The sequence below is a fragment of the Pristiophorus japonicus genome, chromosome 14 (genome assembly GCF_044704955.1).
Source record: "Pristiophorus japonicus isolate sPriJap1 chromosome 14, sPriJap1.hap1, whole genome shotgun sequence".
NCBI classification, from domain to species: domain Eukaryota; kingdom Metazoa; phylum Chordata; class Chondrichthyes; family Pristiophoridae; genus Pristiophorus; species Pristiophorus japonicus.
In genome coordinates, this window is record NC_091990.1 from 20954444 (window position 1) to 20977020 (window position 22577).

The 22577-nt window shown below is 47.8% G+C and overlaps 1 protein-coding gene across 5 annotated transcripts in view; it reads right to left on the reverse strand.

Annotated features, from left to right (window-relative positions):
- The window catches only part of LOC139279771 (arf-GAP with SH3 domain, ANK repeat and PH domain-containing protein 2-like), a 102906-nt gene extending 84130 nt beyond the window's left edge, over nt 1-18776 (reverse strand). For 3 of the 5 annotated variants that reach the window (XM_070898977.1, XM_070898974.1, XM_070898973.1), the window contains exon 1: nt 18559-18776. In XM_070898977.1, the coding sequence (XP_070755078.1) occupies nt 18559-18684 (126 nt within the window). In that variant the 5' untranslated portion in view covers nt 18685-18776. Of the gene's footprint in view, nt 1-13064; nt 13104-14635; nt 14658-18558 lie in introns of those variants that run through there. The other 2 variants (XM_070898975.1, XM_070898976.1) reach the window with 2 other exon arrangements.
- Nucleotides 18777-22577: the final 3801 nt, after the last annotated feature.

Below are 22577 nucleotides of genomic sequence, written 5' to 3' on the forward strand. Positions count from 1 at the left end.
AGGTGTAGATCAGCCTTGATCTAATTGAATGGCGGAGCAGGCTCGAGGGGCTGAATGGCCTCCTCTTGCTCCTACAGCATCCAAGCTGAGTGACCTGAAGCAAAGAGTCACATCCAACAGTGTAGGACAACAGCAAGGTCGCAGGGACAAGACCTGGCAAGTCACGTAGTGGTTAAGAAATGTCAAACTTGGGAGTTTAAAGCTTTTAGATGAAAGGTAAAAGTAAAGAAAGAATTCCGCAATTTTGTGGTGCTGGTAATCGCTCCACCATTGTCGGCCGTGCCTTCAACTGCTTCGGCCCCAAGCTCTGGAATTCCTCCCTAAACCTCTCAGCCTCTGTCTCCTTCTTTAAGACACTCCTTAAAACCTACCTCTTTGACCAAGCTTTTGGTCATCTGTACTAATATCTCATGTGGCTCGGTGTCAAATTGTGTTTGATAAAAGGACGTGCTTAGTGGACTGCCAAAATGGCCACCATGCTCCACCCTTTGTCTATGATTGGTCCCTTGGAGGATAAGCCACACCCTGAAGTTTCACTGGAACCACCCATCCCGAGGTCTCGCTGACTTTGCAAATTGTAACTCGATCCACTTTGACATCCTGAAGCGACAGAGGATAGAGCTCCCCAGAAGACAGCAAGGGCCAGCCAAAGTCCCGTACCCCAGCGTAAGTGCATCCTTTCCCCACCAAACCCCCACCCCACCGTAGATGGGGCAGGCATTGTGTAAGGATTGTTAACAGGTTTATTGGGTATGAAGTGAATAGTGACAGTGTCGTGACTTCTGGATATCATCCACTCCAACAATGTCCCTTCTAGAGGGTTGGAAGATCGTGATCAGTCTTCCCCTCCCCCCACGTCTCTCACCCAGCCTCACTCATTCACTCTCCAGTCTCGCTCACTCTCCCCCCCACCCCAGCGCTTCTCGCTCTCTCTCTTCTTTCCCCCTCCCCCAGGCCGGCCCGGGGGGGGGGGGGGGGTGGGGGGGGGGGGGGGGGGAGAGCCTCAGGTCCTGCTTCTCGGCACCACATGGAGGGAATGATTCAGCCAGGAAGGGGGAGGCGGAGCTTGTTCGGGGCGTGGCTTGTCGCATGTCTGTCAAAAAATGTGCACTACAGATAGGTTACATTGGTTTGATAATGCTCCTGTGAAGCACCTTGGGATGTTTTACGTTAAAAAGGTGCTATATGTTGGTAAAAAAATGCTTTCGAATTAGGAAACAGTTACGCCTCTTGATTGCAGCACAGCGGGTAGGGTTGCCAACTCTGGTTGGTTGGAGGTATCGTCACATGCCCCTCCCTCCTCCAACCCCCACACTCCTGGGTCGCCCAATACAACTACCCTCACAGTGCACCGTCTTCCCACGGCCAAATGGAAAGCGAACAGAATCCTCATGGATGACTTGACTGTCAGTCAAAATAGTTTTATTTCCCTGCACACCTCTAATATTTTTGTAACTAACAAAAAAAGTGTTCAGTGAGAAAACTTAAAAAAAATAATTGTCCTTATAATTTTTCTCCAGGGTTGTGGGCAGCAGTGTCCTGGAGAGGAATCTTTAATTCCTGGAGTCTCCAGGACAATCCTGGGAGGGTTGGCAACACTAGTGAAGGGAGGGAGGAACAGTATGTAGGTAGGTCAGTGTATAAAGAAGAAGTGAGAGAGGGGAAGTGGCTGAAGGGAACATCCATAAGGCATGTGGGGGATAAGGGATATCAGGGGGGAGTGGGGGAATGTTTTAAACATAACTACCTTAATTTCAGCAGATGTTGGGCCTGGTGTGCAAGAATGGTCACCGAGCCAATCTGGCAGCTCCTAAGGCAGCATGCATTTGTAGAATCATACATCAGAGAAGGAGGTCATTCAGTCCATCGTACCTGTGCCGGCTCTTTGAAAGAGCTACCCAATTAGTCCCACTCCCCTGCTCTTTCCCCACAGCCCTGAAAAATGTTTCCCCTACAAAGTATTTATTCAGTTCCCTTTTGAAGCTACTATTGATTCTGCTTTCTCCATCCATTCAGGCAGTGCGCGTTCCAGATCATAACAACTCGCTGCTAAAAACAATAATTCTCCTCATCTCTCCCCTGGCTTTTTTTTTGCCAATTATTCAAACTGATTTATTATCAGGGGAGGGGCAGATGGTTTTGGAAGACAATTGCCAAGATTTAGCATTCCGCTCCCATTGAAAGGCAGTTTCTGCTGATGCAAATACATGGAAAATCTTTAACAACGGACGACGTGGGACACAGGAGTGTCGACAAAAAAAAAATGGACGGATTTAAAAAAGAATCCCGCTAGCTCAGCAAACCTTTTGGAATTATCCACTCCGCCACCTTTAGATATCGGAATTTACATCGTGTGAAGCAAATGCCATACCTACACACAGACAAAGCAACATCCATCTGCTTGCCCAGTTATCAGAGAATCTCGCCAGAAACCAATGACCTTACATTCGTGTCCTCTGGTTAGCAACCCTCCTACCAGCGGCAACTGGGACACGCCACTGAAAAGCTGGTGGAAGCGGATTCCATCAATAAATAATTTCAAAAAAGGGAGTTGGACAGGTACTCGTGGATGAGGAACTTACAGGGTTACAGGCAAAAAGCTGGAGGGGGTTGGGATTAAGCACGCCTGTTCTTTCAAAGAGCCAGCACAGGCACGACAACAACAATTTTTATTTATATAGCGTTTTTGATGGGCCGAATGGCTGGTCTCTAATGATTCTATGAAAGGCTTCGGGCCAACGCTAGGATGAGTGACAAATTCCATAAATTATGGGGGCATTCATTTTATTTTTTTCCCCCCCCTTTAAAGAATGGCACACGTCAAACTGGGTCAGAAATGGAGACCATGAGGAGCGTACATGTGGAGCCAGGCTTGGAAAATTGGACGTCTCGATATGTTTGTGTATTTGTGGTCAAGTCCCTTAAAGCGTCAGTGTGCCAGTGGAATCAGACTCGATGCGTGGTACATTTGCAGGCAAGGAATCTGAATTAGGTTTGGTGGAAAATATTAGGCAGTAACTCGATACACAGAACTAACTGGCAACGTGAATAAAAATCAAACATTGATCAGATTTTTCTTTCATAGCAGTAATATGACCAGAATCCTTAAATAGAGAGAGTCTGTTCCCATAAGGAAGCATTTTATAAAAAGTTATCTGGAGAGACTGGAGAATCTGGGATTGTTCTCACTGGAGCAGAGAAGGTGAAGAGGCGATTGAATAGGAGGTGTTCAAAATCATGAAGGGTTTTAATAAGAGTAAATAAGGAGAAACTGTTTCCCCTGGCAGGAGGGTCAGTAACCAAAGGACTTAGATTTACTGTAATTGGCAAAAGAGCCAGAGGCGAGATGAGGAGAATTTTTTTCGATTAAACAGAGTTGTTATGATTTAAAATGCACTACCTGAAAGGCTAGTTGAAACAGATTTAATAGTAACTTTCAAAAAGGAGAACATTTTGCATGGCTATGGGGAAAGAGATGGAGAGGGAGGCTAATTGGATAGATGGGCCAAGTGGCCTGCTTCTGTGCTGTAAGATTCTATGAAATCCTTTACAAATCCAGTACTCTGCTATTCTCTCCTGAAGGTGGTGGCCCTGGCTGGGGTACATTTTCACTGATGCCAAGATCTCACCCAAGTGCCCATTGTCCACTGTGAGCCGCGAGGGGGCGGGGGAAATGACAGGCTGTTCCACCATGGAAAGAGTCACAGTTGAGCACAATCCTGCCCTCAGATGACAGCCACACTGTTCAGTGGAAATCACAGGGTTGCTCACCCACTCCCCCAAAGTCCCAAAGTAGAAGAATGCTGAAGCAATGTATAATGTCCCCATCATTTGCCCCAGATCAGCACAGACCTATAACTGGTGGCGCATTCACCCACTGAGCCATCCAGTGTGTTTAGGGGGGGGGGGGGGGAGGGGGGCGGGAGGAAAAATGAGTCAAGAACTTGTGCTGGGATGGGGGAGCACTATCCTGTCTGAGGTCTGAAGTCAGAATGGCTCGAATTACATTTTGCAAAGGCATTCAGAACTTGGGCTGGGCAGTTCTAATTACATATTCCAGAGAAACTTCAGGGTGTGGTTTATCCTCCAAAGGGACCAATCAGGTCATGTGTTCACGTGAGCCTATCAGAGACAGAGTGTTTTGCTAGTGCAAATAGCTGCGTCCTTAATTTATTGGGCCAAATCTTGCTGGAGCAGGGCATGCAACATTAGTTTGACCGGCAACCTTCAGCTTGAATATACTTTGCACCATAACTTGCTGGAAGTGTGAGATGATAACAGTGCAGGAGGAAGAAACGGGGCATCTGGGACCTCATGATCAACGGATCAACAGCAAACGGCGGAGCAGCGTAAATCGATCAGCGAGCTCTGGAGATTCACAACTCACAGTGTATATCTTAAACCCCTGAACTCGCTTGCCAATTTGAGCATTTGAAATGGTGTATGTTCAGTCGGTAGCATACTCGCCACCGAGTCAGAAGGTTGAGGGTTCAAGTCCCACTCCAGAAACTGGAGCACATAAATCTAGACTGACAGCCCCATGTAGTGCTGCGGGAGTGCTGCATTGTCTTTCGCATGGAGATGTTAAACCGAGGCCCCATCTGCCCCCTCAGGTAGAAGTATAAGATTCCATGGCACTATTTCGAAGAAAAGCAGGGGAGTTCTCCCCCGGTGTCCTGTCTAATATTTATCCCTCAATCAACATAACAAAAACAGATTATCGAGTCACTATCACATTGCGGTTTGTGGGAGTTTGCTGTGCGCAAGTTGGCTGCCGTATTTCCCACATTACGGGCTCAATTTTGCCCAAAGCCATTTTTTGGCATATTGCCAGAGTTACGCCCGTTTTTCTAGGCCAGAAATACTCAAAATATTTGTGCCAAGTTTCCCCACTGCATTTTTCAAAATTGCCGCCGTGCAGCCTGTCCAGTCGCCTCGGGGGGGGGGGGGGGGGGGGAGGGGGGCGGAGCTTGCTGTCTGCACCAAAAAAACAATATTGCACCTTCTGCGCATGAGCGGGGGAAAAAAAAAAGGACATTTGACGTGATTCCTATGGGCACGCATGCGCAGAACAGCTCCCAGTCTGCAATCGGCCATTTTTAAAGAGCCAGTTGTGTGTGTGAGAATGTTGAGTGCTGTGTGAGAACATTGGAGCTGCAATACGAGATGCAACGCAGTGCAAGGACCAAGAATTTTTTTTTTACAGGATGAAGTGGAGGCACTAGTTACTGTGATTGAGGCCAGATGGCAGGAGCTGGACACCAGCAGAGGTCACATAAAAGTTCCACCCAAAGAAATTGAGAAATGCTGGAACCAACTTGCAGAAGATTACTGCACAGCGGTGACCACCACGAGAGCTGGAGGCCAGTGCAAAAAGTGGCAGGACCTTGATCAAGTAGTCAGTGCAAGTAATATTTTCATTTATTCAATGCAATTGCAATTGTAACATAAATGTGACCAGCTGTATATGTCCCACCCAGCAGAAAGACACCCTCTCTAAAAAGTTGTATTTTCATCTTTGCAGAGGAAAGTGGCACATAACAAAAAGGGAAAGAACTCGCACAGGAGGAGGCCCGGCAAATTTGCAGCCACTGACACCCTTGGAAGAGAGGGTCGCTGCTTTGATGGGTCCTGCCTGGAGAAAAGCAACCACTGCACAAGCTAGGCCCACACTCGAGGGAGAGGGTAAGTCCTGCAAATTCCACAGTCTGGCGTTGCTAAATGTTAAGTACTGCGCAGGTTAGCCATGCTTTGCTTCATGGGGATGTTTCCATCAATTACGTTTCGGTTGATGAAATGCGCTATCATTCATCGTGGTCCTGCAAATCAGCCTGCTGCCTGCGCTGTGTGAGCCTGCTCATGCCACCCACCCTGCCCCCTCCTCTGCTACTAACCATTTTTCTGTTCTGTTATATTTTGCAGAACTTGAGGCCAACCTTGACAATGTAGAAGAATATTCAGATGAGAACGAGCCTGAAGGAGAACATCTTCCAATCCCACTTTCCAGACCAAGAACATGGGGGTGAGGGATCGATGAAGTCCCGACTCTTGCACTCACTTTGGAGGATGTGCAAGTGCCGCCCATTGAGTTGCTAGCCCCTTCCCTGACTAGTGGTTTGAGTGTTGGTGGGACATTCCACGGTTTCCCACCGTCTGAGGTTGCGGGTCCCAGTGGTGAGGTGCAGCGAGGCACACCCAGGGCCCCACCGTCCGAGGCTGTGGGTCCCACTGGGATGCTGCGAACCACACCCAGGGCGAGGAGGGGAAGAAGAGCTCGACTGCGCTCTCCTGAGGTGCAGGATCATGGATGTGGTTCACATGATGGCAATGAGCGCGGAGAGCATTGACCTTACGCGATCACTCCTGGACACCATCAGTGGAGTAGGTGATGAGCTTTCGGGACTGTCGGGAGAAGTAACAACACTCAAGAAAGGGGAACGATGTCCGGGACCATGAGTGAGGGAATCTCTCAGTCAGCTGAAACCATGTCAGTGACCATGAGGGAGGGAATGTCACAGATCGTTCAAACACTCTCAATGAACACGAGGGAGGGAATGTTGCAGGTTGCAAGGCCGTACCCTTTGTCTCCCAGTAGCCAGCTCTGCCCTTCTGGCTGCTGCTGAAACATGGCAGATTTAACGCTCTCGCATAGGATGAATGCATCATGGGTGCTCCCAGGATATCTTACATCGACTGACATGATGCGATGCATGTCATCACACACGAGCTGTACATTAATGAAGTGGTAGCCTTTTCTGTTCCTGTACATCTCGAAATCCTCCAAAAAGGTGCTCAAAAGGAGATGTGGGTAAAATCAATGCAGCCCTGTACCTTTGGGAAGCCAGCAATCCTGGAGAAGCCCACAGCTCTGACACGCATTGCCTGGGTGGTCATGGGGAACTTTATGTAGTCATTCCTCCAGGCATATAGTGCAGCAGTCACCTGCCGAATGCAGACATGTGTTGCATGTTGAGAAATGGCACACACATCCGCAGTTGTAGCTTGGAAGGATCCAGATGCATAGAATGAAAGTGCAGCTGTAACCTTCACTTCAACTGACAAAGCAGTCCTCCTGACAATTCTAGGTTGCAGGTCTGCTTTCACCAACTCACAGATCTCAGTTAAAACTTCTTTGCGGAAACGCAGCCTTCTGACACACAGTCTGCATCACTCAGGTGCAGGTACGAATGCCAGTCTCAATATAGCAGAGGTGGGTAAGGCCACCTGCCCAGCGCCCTACGGGCTCTGCGGTTCCTCATGCAATAACGTCGAATCAATTGTCTCCTCCACAGCACCATGACGCAGAAGACTTGCACAAGGTATGGCATGGTCAGTATTGCCCCCATGCTTAAAGTTTACCTTTGCAAGAAGTTCAAAATGGCAGGACAGGTTCTTTGTTCTCTCTGCCCTGAACTCTCTCTCCCAAAGTCTGTATGGACCACACCCAGGTCTGAGCAAGCGCAGAGATCGAGAACGCCCCCACCAGCCCCCCGGGCTCATTTGATGCTTAGTGCAGTCTTCCGATTGCCAAGTGCCCCCCCCCACCCCCGGGCTTGTTTTGTAGCTGAGCCCATGTCCAGGCACGGGGCCGATTCTGCCGGTCAACGCTCCGACCCTCCAGCTCTGTTTGAAGACTTTCGGTGTTGACGAGAGTTAAAGAGAGAGAAAAGTTCAGAATTCCATCAAACTTCCAACTACTCCATTGTAAGGTTAAAAAAAAGTTATCTTTATTATGCATTTTTAAAGTGTTCGTATATCCCTCCAAAACTTTGATGAAAAACAATGGTGTTTTTCTGCGCCGATTTTTCAATGTGCACTGCTTTCTTGTAACTCACCAGAAGGTTTTTCGGGAGTGGCCAGATACGCCGACCTAGGATACATTTTTGGGGGGCAAACTTTGCAAAATGATAAAAACTGGCGCAGATAAGAGGTAACGCCCCCTATGACATCAAAAAAAAACAAACCTAAAAAAATTACAACTAACTCAGTTACGCTGGTGCAGATTCCTTGGGGAAACTTTAATTTAAAAACTTACGCCAAAAAAACGATGCAAACGACCGGGGAAAATTGAGCCCTATGACATTGACCACACTCCAAAATTACTTAATTGGCTGTAAAGCGCTTTGAGATGTTGGGTGGTCGTGATGGCTCTACATAAATGCAAGTCTTTCTTTCTTTAACATACTGTTATTGTTCCAGCAAGATTTGGCCCATTGTTTTTATTTGTTCTTACTGTATACTTATTCAGGCGGTTTAGAATTAATTCCATCATTAACTCAATTGGTATCAGCTGTGACTCAGTTGGTAGCACTCTTGCCTTCGAGTCAGAAGGTTGGGGGTTGAGCATATAATCTAGGCTGACACTCCCAGTCCAGTACTACACTGTTGGAGGTGCCGTCTTTTGGGTGAGACGTTAAACCGAACCTCTGTCTATCTTCTTGGGTGGACATAAAAGATCCCACGGCACTATTTTGAAAAAGAGCAGAGGAGTTCTTGGTGTCCTGGCTAGGATTTCTCCCTCAGCCAACATCACAAACAGATTATTTGACCATTTTCTACATTACGACTACACTTCAAAACATTGTCTGTAAAGCACTTTGGGGCATCGAGGTCATGAAACATGCTATATAAATGCAAGTCTTTTTTTTAAATCATATTGCTATCTGTGGATCCTAGCCTTGTGCAAATTGGCTGCCGCATTTCCTATATTACAATAGTCTCACTTGCATTATAACAGTGACTACACTTCAAAAGTACTTGATTGGCTGTAAAGCGTTTGGGGCATCCAGAGGCTTTGAATGGTGCTATAGAAATGCAAGTTCTTTTGGACAGATCCACAAATAACAATGCTGAAACTCCCCTAAGCCTGTTGTGATGATTGTTCAGCTCCCCTGTATTATTGGGATTCATCATCATCATAGGCGGTCCCTCGAACGAGGATGACTTGCTTCCACACGAGTTCACAGATGTTTCAATGAAGGACCCAATGTTCCAGTTCTGAACTCCAATTGAAGGAGTGGAAGATGCCTGTGCGTGGATTTTTTTTTTATAAAACGTGTGGTGACCGTTGCACATCAGCCACCACACGGGCTTGACAGAGCTCGGCCTTTATCCAGTGGCAAGGGTTAACCAGGACGACTGGAGACCTGCTCTGCTGCACGGATCTAGTGCACTCACTTATCGCAGTGTGGACTGGCCTGTGCTGCCCCTGTACCCTCATTTGCCGCACCTCCGCCACAAACATTTGCCGCACCTCCGCCACGATCTCCCGCCGCACCTCCGCACCAAACATTCGCCGAACCTCCGCCACGATCTCCCGCCGCACCTCCGCACCAAACATTCGCCGAACCTCCGTCACGATCACCCACCAAATCTCAGCCACAATCCCTCATCACTCCTCCGCCCCGATCACTCGTCGCAAGTCCACCACGACCTTCTTGCTCCTCCACTGTACCAGGGCCCCACCGATGCTCCTGCCCAACTCCGAACGGCGACCTGGGGGGTCATGCTGATGATGTCACCCAGTCACCCACCTCCAAGCCGTCGCAAAATTGTGTCAGCTCGCGCTGGAAGCTGCAGTGGCTTGCTCCAGCTCTTATACTCCCGACGTGCGGTGGTGTCCTCTCGCAGGTCGGGGTGGCTCACGATATTGCAGGGGCCTGGCACGCCAGCTCATATACTCCCGACCTGCGGCGATGATTATTGGGATTAGTGTCACCCCAAATCAGATTTCTCCATGAATATTTTGGCTTTTAGCAAAGTCTGCTTTTAAATATGCTAATCGTGTTACTTCAGGACTTTCAAACACAAACTGGAATAACCGAGGATTTGAAATATTTGGAAGTCAAACAGCCATGCTCTGTTCAAATGTACTAGACAGGTGTGTCTGAGGTTCATTCCACTGTTTATCTGGAAAAAATAGGCCCAAGGTGGAGGAAACTTGAGTGACTGAATGTCATGTTTGGTTTTCGACTACATAAAAGGGACCTTCTTTCAGCCTTTCCTACCCAGGCAAGTTCATGACTCACGTCTCCTCTGTGCTAACCATCCTTCCTCATTTGGCACCACTGAGGTTGCTGCTTGACTGACTCGGCAGAAGGGGAACTTTTCAAACGGTCCTAGCCAATTTCCAGAAGATCAGATTAAAACCAACAACATCCAGTTATATAGCGTCGTTAACGTAAGGCACAACACAGCAGTGCTCAGACAAAAATCAACACCGAGCCAAAAGGAGGAGGAGAAGACATTAGGACAGGTGACCAAATGCTTGGTCAAAGTGGTAGGTTTTAAGGAGCATCTTAAAAAGGAGACAGAGAGGTTGAGAGAGGGGACGCCAGAGCTTAGGGCCTAACCAAATGGAAATGCTCCCATCGAGAGAGAAACCCCAATGGAAAGGTCCAATGCAACTGCAGATTCTTCTCCTCCTCCCCAAAGTCCTCAACTCAATTTGGAGGTATCCTCCAATTAGCTTTAAAGCGCTTTGGGACGTCCTGAAGTCGTAAAAGGCACTATATAAATGCAAGTTCCTTTTTTTTTAATATCTTACCTAATCTGGCACTTTTTCATTTGGGGGCCAGGTGAGTGGAGTGCCAGCAGGATATTTGAACTACAGCTGAGCCCAATCTCTCAGTCACCCCAGCACAAACACACTATCCAGCAGGAGTCAATGCAAAGCAAACAGGAGCAGGAACACGGATTGGTTTTCCCCCCTTCCCTACCTCAGTGGTATCGAGTCCAATTGCCGTGCCCCAACTGGTGTATCCACTAGGGCTACCAATTCTGGTTGAATATATTGTTGGAGGTTTCATCACATGACTTCCCACCTCGAAGCCCCCTGCCCCCAACACACAATCCCATCATTGATCCATTCTCCAGGTGCACCATCTTCCCACGGCCATTGGAAAGGGAACAAAGAAAATGAAAAACAAGCACAATTTTGTTCAATGTCCCTCTGATTTTTCTCCCGGGTGCTGCTTGCAGCAGTATTCTGGAGATTAATCTAATTCCTGGAGACTCCATGGCAACCCTGGAGGGTTGGTAACCCTGGTACCAACAGAGATCGTCCAACTCAACACACACCAGCGTCGGACTCTGAGCCTTTCCAGGTTAGTAAGGCTCAGTCCCGCCCTAAACCACAGCAACCACGATGGGAGCTGGATTTTTTTTTCTATTCCAATGCGATTCCCTATTCCTCAGCCTCAGTGTTTTCTCTGCTCCCCACACCCCTCCTTTCCTGACCTCACTACAACAACAACAACTTGTATTTATATAGTGCCTTTATTATCATAAAACATCCCAAGGCGCTTCACAGGAATGTTTTAAGACAAAACAAATAAATTTGACACCGAGCCACACAAGAAGAAATGCGGCTGATGACCAGGTAGGTTTTAAGGAGAGTCTTAAAGGAGTAAAGAGAGGTAGAGAGGCGGAGAGATTTAGGGAGGGAGTTCCATGAAGAGAGGGGTAGCAGATAGTTAATCTGTCTCTGGCTATGAATGATGGCACCTTACAGTTGGCTCTTTGGAGGTGCATGAGAATGGTGTGGGGGTCGTCTTGCTTTCTCCTGCCCCACCCCTTAATTTCCTGGTGCCCCCCCCACCCCCCCAATTTACTGCTGCCCTCCCGCACTTACTGGTGCCCCACCTGATTTTGAACATCTCTTGTATCCGGAAACACCAATGGCAGGAAATCAAAGGCATGCATAGGTGGACATTTTGAAATTAGTTGATTTACCAAGCACAGAGAGACAGGCCTCTGCCTCGGCAGTGGGCAGAGTACGGCCATTGCAACTGGTCTTGGCAACCCCTGGGCTGGGGAAATGGAGGGGGTTACAGAATAAAGTTCACGCTCCAGATTTCTGTCCTGGTGACCTGCGTTGCAAGTGCAGATTTGCATCTTCAGGTGCAGACAGGAGATGAAGCAGCTTTGCAGTGAGGCTCCCTACGGCCGAATAGTCTGGCGACACTCTTGGCTTCAGTTGGCACATCAAGAGGAGCTGCAGGGGCTGCCAATGGCTTGAGGAGCTATACCAAAGCACAGGTCGACACCTTCAGGAAAGCACAGATCAACTAACTCAGCACAGCAAGTTCAATGAAGATGAATGCATCGCTCTGCAATTCCCGGTCACCGAGGTTTCCTTAACTTGGCTGCTCCAGGCTGAATACGAGACATTCCCCACAAGGGAAGGGACCGCCAGACGAGACTGTCATCCTGCTCCTCCCGTACAGCTCGCCTTGACATAGTTACAAATCGTTTCCTTTCTTCAGGCTGCATTCCTACTACAAACGGAGATGGTGCAGCAAAATATTTTCACTTCATACAGGAAGCCTCACCCTGCAGTCAGGTCCAAGCTTCAACTCTCAAGTTACACAACAATTTCAGAATCCACAGATTTGAGCACATAAATCTAGTCTCCGACACTCCCAGTGCAGTACCGAGGGAGTGCTGCACGGTCTTTCAGATGAGACGTTGAACCGAGGTCCCGTCTGCCCTCTCAGGTGAATGTTAAAGATTCCATGGGACTACTTGGAAGAAGAAGAACAGGGGAGTTATCCCCAGTATCCTGGACAATATTTATCCCTCAACCAACATCACTGAAACTGTTTATCTTCTTATTATCACATTGCTGTTTGTGGGAGCTTGCTGTGTTTTCTAAATCACAAGTGACTTCACTTCAAAAAAGTACTTCATTGGCAGTAAAGCACTTTGGGACGTCCGGGGGTCGTGAAAGGCGCTATATTAATGCAAGTTCTTTTCTTTCCTTTTAAAGCGCAAAGTAAAGCCACTTTGCACCAACACTAATTACACGTAGTAAAAATACCGCTAATGATTCCGAGGCCTAACATTCATGAAAAAATACGCCCAGTGGTAAAAATCGGCGATGCACGAGGATTCGTGGTGCAAACCGCAAATTTTCTCAGAGGTCGATACCGCTGCGAGTTGGGCCTAGGGAGGGAGGAAAACATCCCCAAAAAATTCCAAAATACAAAATAAAGCACAAAACATTCACAAGACCCTTTTCTATCAAATTGCTGCAAAAGAATTAATAAAAACTTTTAACTTACATTTTTTTTTGCAGGTCTTCATAGCTACCGTTGTTCCAAGGGCTGCAACGCAGGTTTTTCCTCGGCCGTTTTTTTGGAGTCCTATCTACGGGTGCGCTGCGAGCCAAATTTTAGGCAAAAGCGCTATTTCTAGTCTCGCAAGCCGGTGATCCGCTCCCCAGTGGTATTGAAAAACCACCGGCGCAAGGCTTTAGGGAATTTCCTGGTTCGCCGAAATACCCAGCGCAAGTTTCTAGCCCTGTGTGTAAGTGCAACCGTAGATGTTTCCTGTACATTAACAGGAGCAAAACAACAGTGGAGAGCATCAGATGACAGGACCTAGGAGTGAACCTCATGCAGATCAGAAATATCATACTCATCCTAAGATTACATTGCAGCCGTTGGAGTTACTCTCCCCATTTAATTATTAACTCTCCCCAGTCGGCCTTGTGCACAACAAGTCAACACCAAGTGTGATCTACAGGTGAGGTGGGGTTTGAGGCCAGCGGTAGTTGGACCAGATTTAATTCAGTCGCCATTTTAAAGTCATACATTCATAGAAACATAGAAAATAGGTGCAGAAGTAGGCCATTCGGCCCTTCGAGCCTGCACCGCCATTCAAGATCATGGCTGATCTCCCACCCCAGCACCTCCCGCCCACGCCCCCTCCACACCTCCCCCCCGCGCCCCCTCCACACCTCCTCCACACCTCCCCGACCCCCCCAGCCGCAAGAACCAGATCCAACTCCCTCCCGAACACATCCAACAAACTGGCATCAACAACTCTCCGCGGCAGGGAACCCCACAGGCCAACAACTCCCCGAGTGAAGAAGTCTCCCAATCCCAGCCCCAAACAGCCCACCCCCCATCCCAAGAGCGTGTCAACCCCCGGCTCCAGACCCACCCAACACCGGGAACACTCCCCCCGCACCCGCCCCGTCCCGTCCCGTCAGAATCCTTCCCAAATGCCGAACACCCCCGGATGTCGAGCCCCCAGCCCCGGCCACCCCGGAGCCACGCCCCCGCGACGCCAACCACACCACATCCACCAACCGCCATCTGCGCAGTCAACCCGTCCACCCCACTCTGAACACTCCCCGCACCGAGGCACAGAGCCCCCAGGCCCGCCCCTCCAACACACTTCGCCCCCCCCCAGACCTCCGCTGCAATGTGGCCCCTTCTGTCCCCCGCCCTGGGTTTCTCCGCCCCCCACCTCCACCACTCTCCCCTCCATCCCCTGCCCCCATCTCCTCTCAGCCTCCCTGCACAGGCCCCCATCTTGGGAGCAGTAACCTTCTAGGGCAGGGAATTTTAGCCCCCAGCGTGGAAGTCCTGCTCCCGCTGCAGAATTCGGTCCCTATTTTTATATTTCCAGTCTAAATTCCAATGATCTCATTTATAATGCAAGCCTGTCATGCTGCAATTACACTCTCCCACCAGTGGCAAACACTGCAGCGCCTCCACAGGGAAGGGGGTGTAATTACACCCCGACAAGTTTACATGGGCAGTTCCCATTATAAATATGTGGACATATGAATTTACAATGAAAGAAAGTGTGCACAGACACAAGATGTTTGACATATTACACTCACCATATACTGGGAATCTTTGGCTGCATTTAAGTTTGTAACTTTTCATTTCCCTCCACTCTCGAATGCACCGTGTTTCTTCTGCTGGAATACAGATCCGCAGATACAGGCGGTTCTCCGCAGCTTCATCTAGCGCCCATCATTTTCACGTGCAGGCCTAGGCAGCGTGTGTTAGCTGACTATTCGACTATGGGTGGCCATTACAACTCACCCTGAAATTGCTCTGTCCCAACGTGCATGCACACCCAGCAGGAGTGATCAGTTAGTTAACTAAGAGCAGAATTCACGGTGGATTCCAACCACTCCTTAACCAATAGGATGTCTAGATGTTCCAATTACTGTCCTGGCGGAGTTCAGCTAACACAGCAACAGACTGACTGGGAATGAAATTTGGGATATTGCTGGTTTCTATGGCTCAGTACCATAACAGGCAGCGGCTATTACCCAGAGCAAGCAGGGAAATTCAGGAGGAGTTTCTCCACCAGCGCCACAGAAAATCTCCTGTAGGTTTTTGTGGTAAAACACACACACACAAGAAAGAAAAGACTTGCATTTATATAGCGCCTTTCACAACCTCAGGACATCCTGAAGCACTTTACAGCCAATGAAGTATTTTTTTTAAATTATAGTCACTGATGCCCTTCTTCTTCTTAGGCAGTCCCTCGGAGTCGAGGATGACTTGCCTCCACACTAAGATGAGTTCTAAAGTGACTGATGAGTCCAATGCGGGATCTACAGTCTGTCACAGGTGAGGCAGATGGTGGTTGGCGGGACGGGTGGGTGGGGTGCTTGATTTGTCATACGCTCCTTCCACTGTTTGTGCTTGGCTTCTGTGTGCTTCCAGCAAAGAGGACTCGAGGTGTTCAGCGCCTTTTCTTCCACGTTGAGCAGTCTTGGGTCAGGGATTCCCAAGAATTGGTGGGGATGTTACATTTTTTGAGGGTGTCCTTGAAGCATTTTCTCTGCCCTCCTGGGACTCGCTTGCCGTGACGTAGTTCGGAGTAGAGTGCCTGTTTCAGGAGTCTAGTATTGGGCATGCAGACAATGTGGCCCGACCATCACAGCTGATTGAGCGTGGTCAATGCCTCGAAGCTGATGTAATGTAGGAAACACAGTAGCCACATGTGCGCACAGCAAGCTCCCACAAACAACAGATAATCTATTTTTAGTGACGTTGGTTGAGGGATAAATATTGGCCTGAACACTGGAGATAACTCCCCTATTGTTTGAAATAGTGCCATGAGATCTTTTACGTCCACCCGAGAGGGTAGATGGGGTCTCATCCAAAAGACGGCACCTCAGACTTTGCAGCATTCCCTCAGTTCTGCTCTGCAGTGTCAGGCTAGGTTAGAGTCTCTGGAGTGAAGACATGGCCGACACAAGAGCAGCAAAAGTTTGACAATCACAGGTTCTATATTGGAGTTACTGCTGGTTTACCAATGAGTCAGTTGTCGGGAGATTCCACACAGGGGACATATAAAGCTCGATATTTATCGGTTCATCGGTTGCAGCAATGGTGCTGAAGATTGTGCCACTCACACAGACGCGCGGGATCTCAAAAGCGCATCACATGACAGAACACCCTGCACCACCACTCTTAAACCAACCTCGTGTGTTGGATAAGGCATTTTTTTTTTTTAAATCGTTCTAACATTGGCAGCCATGCCTTCAGCTGCCTCGACCCCAAATTCTGGAATTCCCTCTCTGCCCTTTTTTAAGCTACCCCTTAAAACCTAGCTCTTTGACCAAGTTTTTGGTCACCTTTCCGAATATTTCCTTACATGGCTCGGTGTCAAATTTTGTTTTAATGATATTTTACTACATTAAAGGCACTATATAAATGTTGTTTTGATCTGCAGGCCACAATCGAGTAGGAGTCATCTGACTCCCTTCCCCGGAGGGCCTTAATGAACCAGTTGCATTTTTACAACATTTCCTGGCATCAGCCAGCAAATGACCACATTTATTGAATTTAGTTTCGCAACTTCTCTGGGATGCTAGCCCAGTACCATTAAGCATTCAGCAATCATACTCTATTATTTCAAGTTTCATCAAAAGCTCCGATGGCTCAATTGGGAATGACACTGCCCCAGCGTGGAACTGAACAAAGACATCCCAGGATACGTTCACAGTCGGAACTGGGGTAAGAAATACCACTGGTTTCAGTATCAGTATATCATGGAGGATTTGATAAGGTAGAGAGAAACTATTTCCTCTGGCACGAGAGTCCAGAACAAGGGGGGGGGGCATAACCTTAAAATTGGAGCTAGGCCGTTCAGGAGTGATGTCAGGAAGCACTTCTTCACACACAGAGTAGTGAAAATCTGGAACTCTTCCCCTTCCCCCCCCTCAAAAAACTGTTGAGACATTGTCAATTGAAACTTTCAAAACTGAGTGATAGATTTTTGTTAGGCAAGGTATGAAGGGATATGGAATAAGGGCAGTGCATGGAGTTAAGATACAGATCAGCCATGATCCCATTGAATAATGGTACAAGCTCGAGGGGCTGAATGGCCTACTTCTGTCCCCAAGAGGGAGAGAGAAGAGTATCAGGCAGGTTTCCTGCTGCTGACTGCTTGTCAGTGTACCCGTGCATGTCTACAGGCTACAGGGCTGTAGTAATACCCGCCCTCCTGTATGGCTCAGAGACATGGACCATGTACAGTAGACACCTAAAGTTGCTGGAGAAATATCACCAACGATGTCTCCACAAGATCCTACAAATCCCCTGGGAGGATAGGCACACCAACTTCAGCGTCCTCATTCAGGCTAACATCCCCAGCATTGAAGCACTGACCACACTGGATCAGCTCCGCTGGGCAGGCCACATAGTTCGCATGCCAGACACGAGACTCCCAAAGCAAGTGCTCTACTCGGAGCTCCTTCACGGCAAATGAGCCAAAGGTGGGCAGCGGAAACGCTACAAGGACACCCTCAAAGCCTCCATGATAAAGTGTGACATCCCTACTGACACCTGGGAGTCCCTGGCCCAAGACCACCTTAAGTGGAGGAAGTGCATCCGAGAGGGCGCTGAGAGCATGCAGAAATCAAGCACAGACAGTGGAAAGAGCGTGCAGCAAACCAGTCCCACCCACCCCTTCCCTCAACGACTATCTATCTGTTCCACCTGTGACAGAGTCTGTGGCTCTCGTATTGGACTGTTCAGCCACCAAAGAACTCACTTCAGGAGTGGAAGCAAGTCTTCCTCGATCCCGAGGGACTGCCTATGATGATGATGATGATGCATGTGTGGGCCGCTGAGGAGAACGGGAGCACGCTGTGATGTGATGCCCCCCACGGTCGGTTAGCGCTCTGACACTCACTGTATAGGGTCACATGTGATGGATGAGATGGCAGAGTGAAGCCAGTGCCAGAGGACTTGCGGCAGGGGAAGTGGGAGAACAGAGAACAATACACAACAAGGAAAACAAAAGATATCATCAACAGGGATGACTTCACCTCTGGCTCCTGTTTATAAACAAGGTGAGGTCACCCTCCCATGAATCTGGTGCAGCCTCTTGAAAAGGGGAAGGCAGAAGGAGTGCAGACACTGTTAGACAGTAACCGACTCTTTCGGTCACGGCTCCGCCCCACTCCCTCTGCCATTATTCCCGACTGCAGCTAAACATAAAAGTTTTCTCGGGACGGGCACCTGCTCACGAAAACATTTCTGCTTTTTACTGAAACGGATAAAAGGAAACCTTGTTCCTCATTCACCTGGCCCGATGCAGAATATGGGGAGGAAAGGAAGAGAGAGGTCCAGAATAATTAAAATGTTTCCGAACTAAACTCAGAAAAAAAATCACACGTTCCAACAACACAAAGAATCGCGAGCATTACTAGAAGTGGGAATGCACTGAAGCTGAATAAAAGCCTGTTGTATAAAGGCATGTTTTTTTTCCCTTTCTCTCACAAAGCACACCCACCTCCTCCAGGGCAATCACCGTGTTCCTGCAGTTAATCATTTTCGAGGTAAAGTTGGATGTAATCGGCGAGTTGATGTCCTCCAAAGTCTCACTCACAAACTCGGAGATGCTGATCTGTTCCGGCATCGTGACAGAAGAAATTATTCCTTTTATATATGTATAAAAACACACAAAGTACAATAATATTCCTGCCCAGATCAGTGGAGACAGACAGTAAGTGACGAGCAACGAGTTCAGTGAGTCAATTTCAGCTCCAGGGTCACTTTGTATCAAACCCTGCTACAATCACGTGGGCTCGAGTTGGATACAATTTAAAGCAACATTGCGCTGCGTAGGAACACGCCAGGGAAGGAGGGGAAATCTGGGACTTTTTTCTCCCTGTGTGTATGTGCTTTTCCTTTTGTTTCGTTGTGTATCTCTACTTCCCAGCATCAACTTTAAAAATAGTGGAATCGTTTTAATACATTTTCAGCTTTAACATTTGTAAAACGCAGTCCATTTTTTGTAATAAACTCTTCCCCTCTTTTCAATGTTTTTTTTCTCTCCTCCTCTCCTGAAGGTGCTGATTTTTATTGGGGTAAGGTTCTTTGAGAGAGGTTCCTCGGGTCTCTTATCTCCATGCGTTAGTTTAGGCAGTGCTGGTTAGGGCTATTCAACCGCAGGGAGAATCACAGTCAAGTCTGAGCCTGTGCAGAAGGAGTCACTGGCTAATAATCAGGAGCAGGAGCCCTGGCTGATTCCCCGTCCTTCCTCCCCCCCCCCCCCCCAGGTGCACTTTGAACGGCAGTTCTCCAGTTGTAACTCAGCTAACTGTAACTAGCTCAACCGAAACCTGCTAACTCAGCACAGACCAGAGCTGAAAACTGGAGACCTTCAGGCTTATACAGCACTGCACAGGGCGGTGGCATTACACATCAGGCCACCCGGAGAGCTGAAAGGGAATTTATTATAGGAAAGCAGGACGTCAGATAATGCAACAGATTAAGCTTGTTGACATTTGTATCTCCCCGTGATAATTTCTCTTTGTCTTGTCGGAAGAATTGAGTGTTTTGCCGGAATCTGCTACTTTTAAATATAGTTTCAACATTTTAGTACTGTCTCATTTATAAATACTATTGCAGTGTTGATTGATCTCGTCTGTCATCAAAACAATAATTATATTAATGTTTCTTATTAGACTGGGGTTGTTTTCCTTGAATCAGAGGAGGCTGAGGGGAGATCTAATTCAGGTGTATAAAATTATGAGGGGCCCAGATAGAGTGGATAGGAAGGACCTATTCCCCTTAACAGAGGGGTCAATAACCAGGGGACATTGATTTAAAGTAGTTGGTAGAAGGATTAGAGGGGAGATGAGGAAACCTTTCTTCACCCAGAGGGTGGTGGGAGTCTGGAACTCACTGCCTGAAAGGATTGTAGAGGCAGAAATCCTCATCACATTTAAAAGGTATTTGGATGTGCACTTAAAGAGCCGTAACCTACAGGGCTACGGACCTAGTGCTGGAAGGTGGGATTAGGCTGGGCAGCTCTTTTTCGATCGGCACGGACACGATGGGCCGAATGACCTCCTTCTGTGTCGTAATTTTTCTATGATTCCATTAAATACCTTTTTTGTTTCATGTATTGCTTCTGATAATAAAATAATACTGAAATAATGAGTCAAATCAAAAGAAAGACTTGCATTTATAGAGCACCATATCAAAATTCTCAGAAACATCTCAACACACTTTAAATGTAATAAATTTCTTTGCAAGAAAGACTGCAATTTATATAGCACCTTTCACAACCTGAGGACATCCCAAAATGCTTTTCAACCAATGAAGTACAATTTTGAAGTGTCGTCGCTGTTGTAATGTAGGAAACGCAGCAGCCAATCTGCACACAGCAAGCACCCACAAACAGCAATCTCATAATGACCAGATAATCTCTTTTTAATAAGAACATAAGAACATAAGAAATAGGAGCAGGAGTAGGCCTTACAGCCCCTCGAGCCTGCTCCGCCATTTAATACGATCATGGCTGATCCGATCATGGACTCAGGTCCAATGATGTTGGTTGAGGGATAAATATTGGGCAGGACACCGGGGAGAACTCCCCTGATTTTCTGCAAAATAATGCTGTGGGATCTTTTACGTCCACCTGAGAGGGCAGGCGGGGCCTCGGTTAAACATCTCATCCAAAAGACGGCACCTCTGACAGTGCAGCACTCCCTCAGTACTGCTCAGGTTTCTGGAGTGGGGCTTGAAACCTCAACCTTCTGACTCAAAGGCAAGAGTGCTACCAACTGAGCCACCTGTGTTATGGAGACAAGCGTAAGTCGTTATGGGCACAGCAAGATCCCACAGAAACCTAATTTGTTTTTATTGGTGGTGCTGATTGAGAGAGGAATGATGCCAAAGCTCTTCTTCAAACAGTGCTGTAGAATCTACCTGAACCATCAATGTTACACAAGCAGACTTGGTATAACAGCTCATCTAATGAGAGGCACCTCTAACGATGCGGCCACTTTAGTGTCAGCCTAGGTTACATGCTCAGGCCCTGGGTTGGAGTTTGAACCAACTTTTCACCATGGATGTCCAATGCCTCTACACCTCCATCCCTCACCAGGACGGCCTGAGAGCTCTCCGTTCTGATAGAGCAGATAGGGAGAAACTGTTTCCATTGACAGGAGGCTCAGCAATCAGAGGATCCACAGTTAAGATAATTGGCAAAAGAACCTAGGGGGAGATGAGTAGCATATTTTATGCGCAAGATGTTATGATCCTGCCTGAAAGGGTGGTGGAGGCTAAATTCAATTTTGAAAGGGAATTGGATAAATACTAGAAAAGGAAAAAAATTGCAGGGCTATGGGGGAACGAGCAGAGAGAGTGGGACTAATTGGATAGCTCTTTAAAAGCCACAATAGGCTGAATGGCCTTCTGTGCTGTACAATAGTGGAAGGAGAACTATTGCCCTTGAAACATAGAAAATAGTTGCAGGACTAGGCCATTTGGCCCTTCGAGCCTACACCGCCATTCAATGAGTTCATGGCTGAACATGCAACTTCAGTACCCCATTCCTGCTTTTTCGCCATACCCCTTGATCCCCCTAGAAGTAAGGACTACATCTAACTCCTTTTTGAATATATTTAGTGAATTGGTCTCAACAACATTCTGTGGTAGAGAATTCCACAGGTTCACCACTCTCTGGGTGAAGAAGTTTCTCCTCATCTCGGTCCGAAATGGCTTACCCCTTATCCTTAGACTGTGATCCCTGGTTCTGGACTTCCCCAACATTGGGAACATTCTTCCTGCATCTAACCTGTCTAAACCCGTCAGAATTTTAAACGTTTCTATGAGATCCCCTCTCATTCTTCTGAACTCCAGTGAATACAAGCCCAGTTGATCCAATCTTTCTTGATATGTCAGTCCCGCCATCCCGGGAATCAGTCTGGTGAACCTTCGCTGCACTCCCTCAATAGCAAGAATGTCCTTCCTCAAGTTAGGAGATCAAAACTGTACACAATATTCCAGGTGTGGCCTCACCAAGGCCCTGTACAACTGTAGCAACACCTCCCTGCCCCTGTACTCAAATCCCCTCGCTATGAAGGCCAACATGCCATTTGCTTTCTTAACCGCCTGCTGTACCTGCATGCCAACCTTCAATGACTGATGTACCATGACACCCAGGTCTCGTTGCACCTCCCCTTTTCCTAATCTGTCACCATTCAGATAATAGTCTGTCTCTCTGATTTTACCACCAAAGTGGATAACCTCACATTTATCCACATTATACTTCATCTGCCATGTATTTGCCCACTCTCCTAACCTATCCAAGTCACTCTGCAGCCTCATAGCATCCTCCTCGCAGCTCACACTGCCACCCAATTTAGTGCCATCCACAAATTTGGAGATACTACATTTAATCCCCTCGTCTAAATCATTAATGTACAGTGTAAACAGCTGGGGCCCCAGCACAGAAACTTGCGGTACCCCACTAGTCACTGCCTGCCATTCTGAAAAGTACCCATTTACTCCTACTCT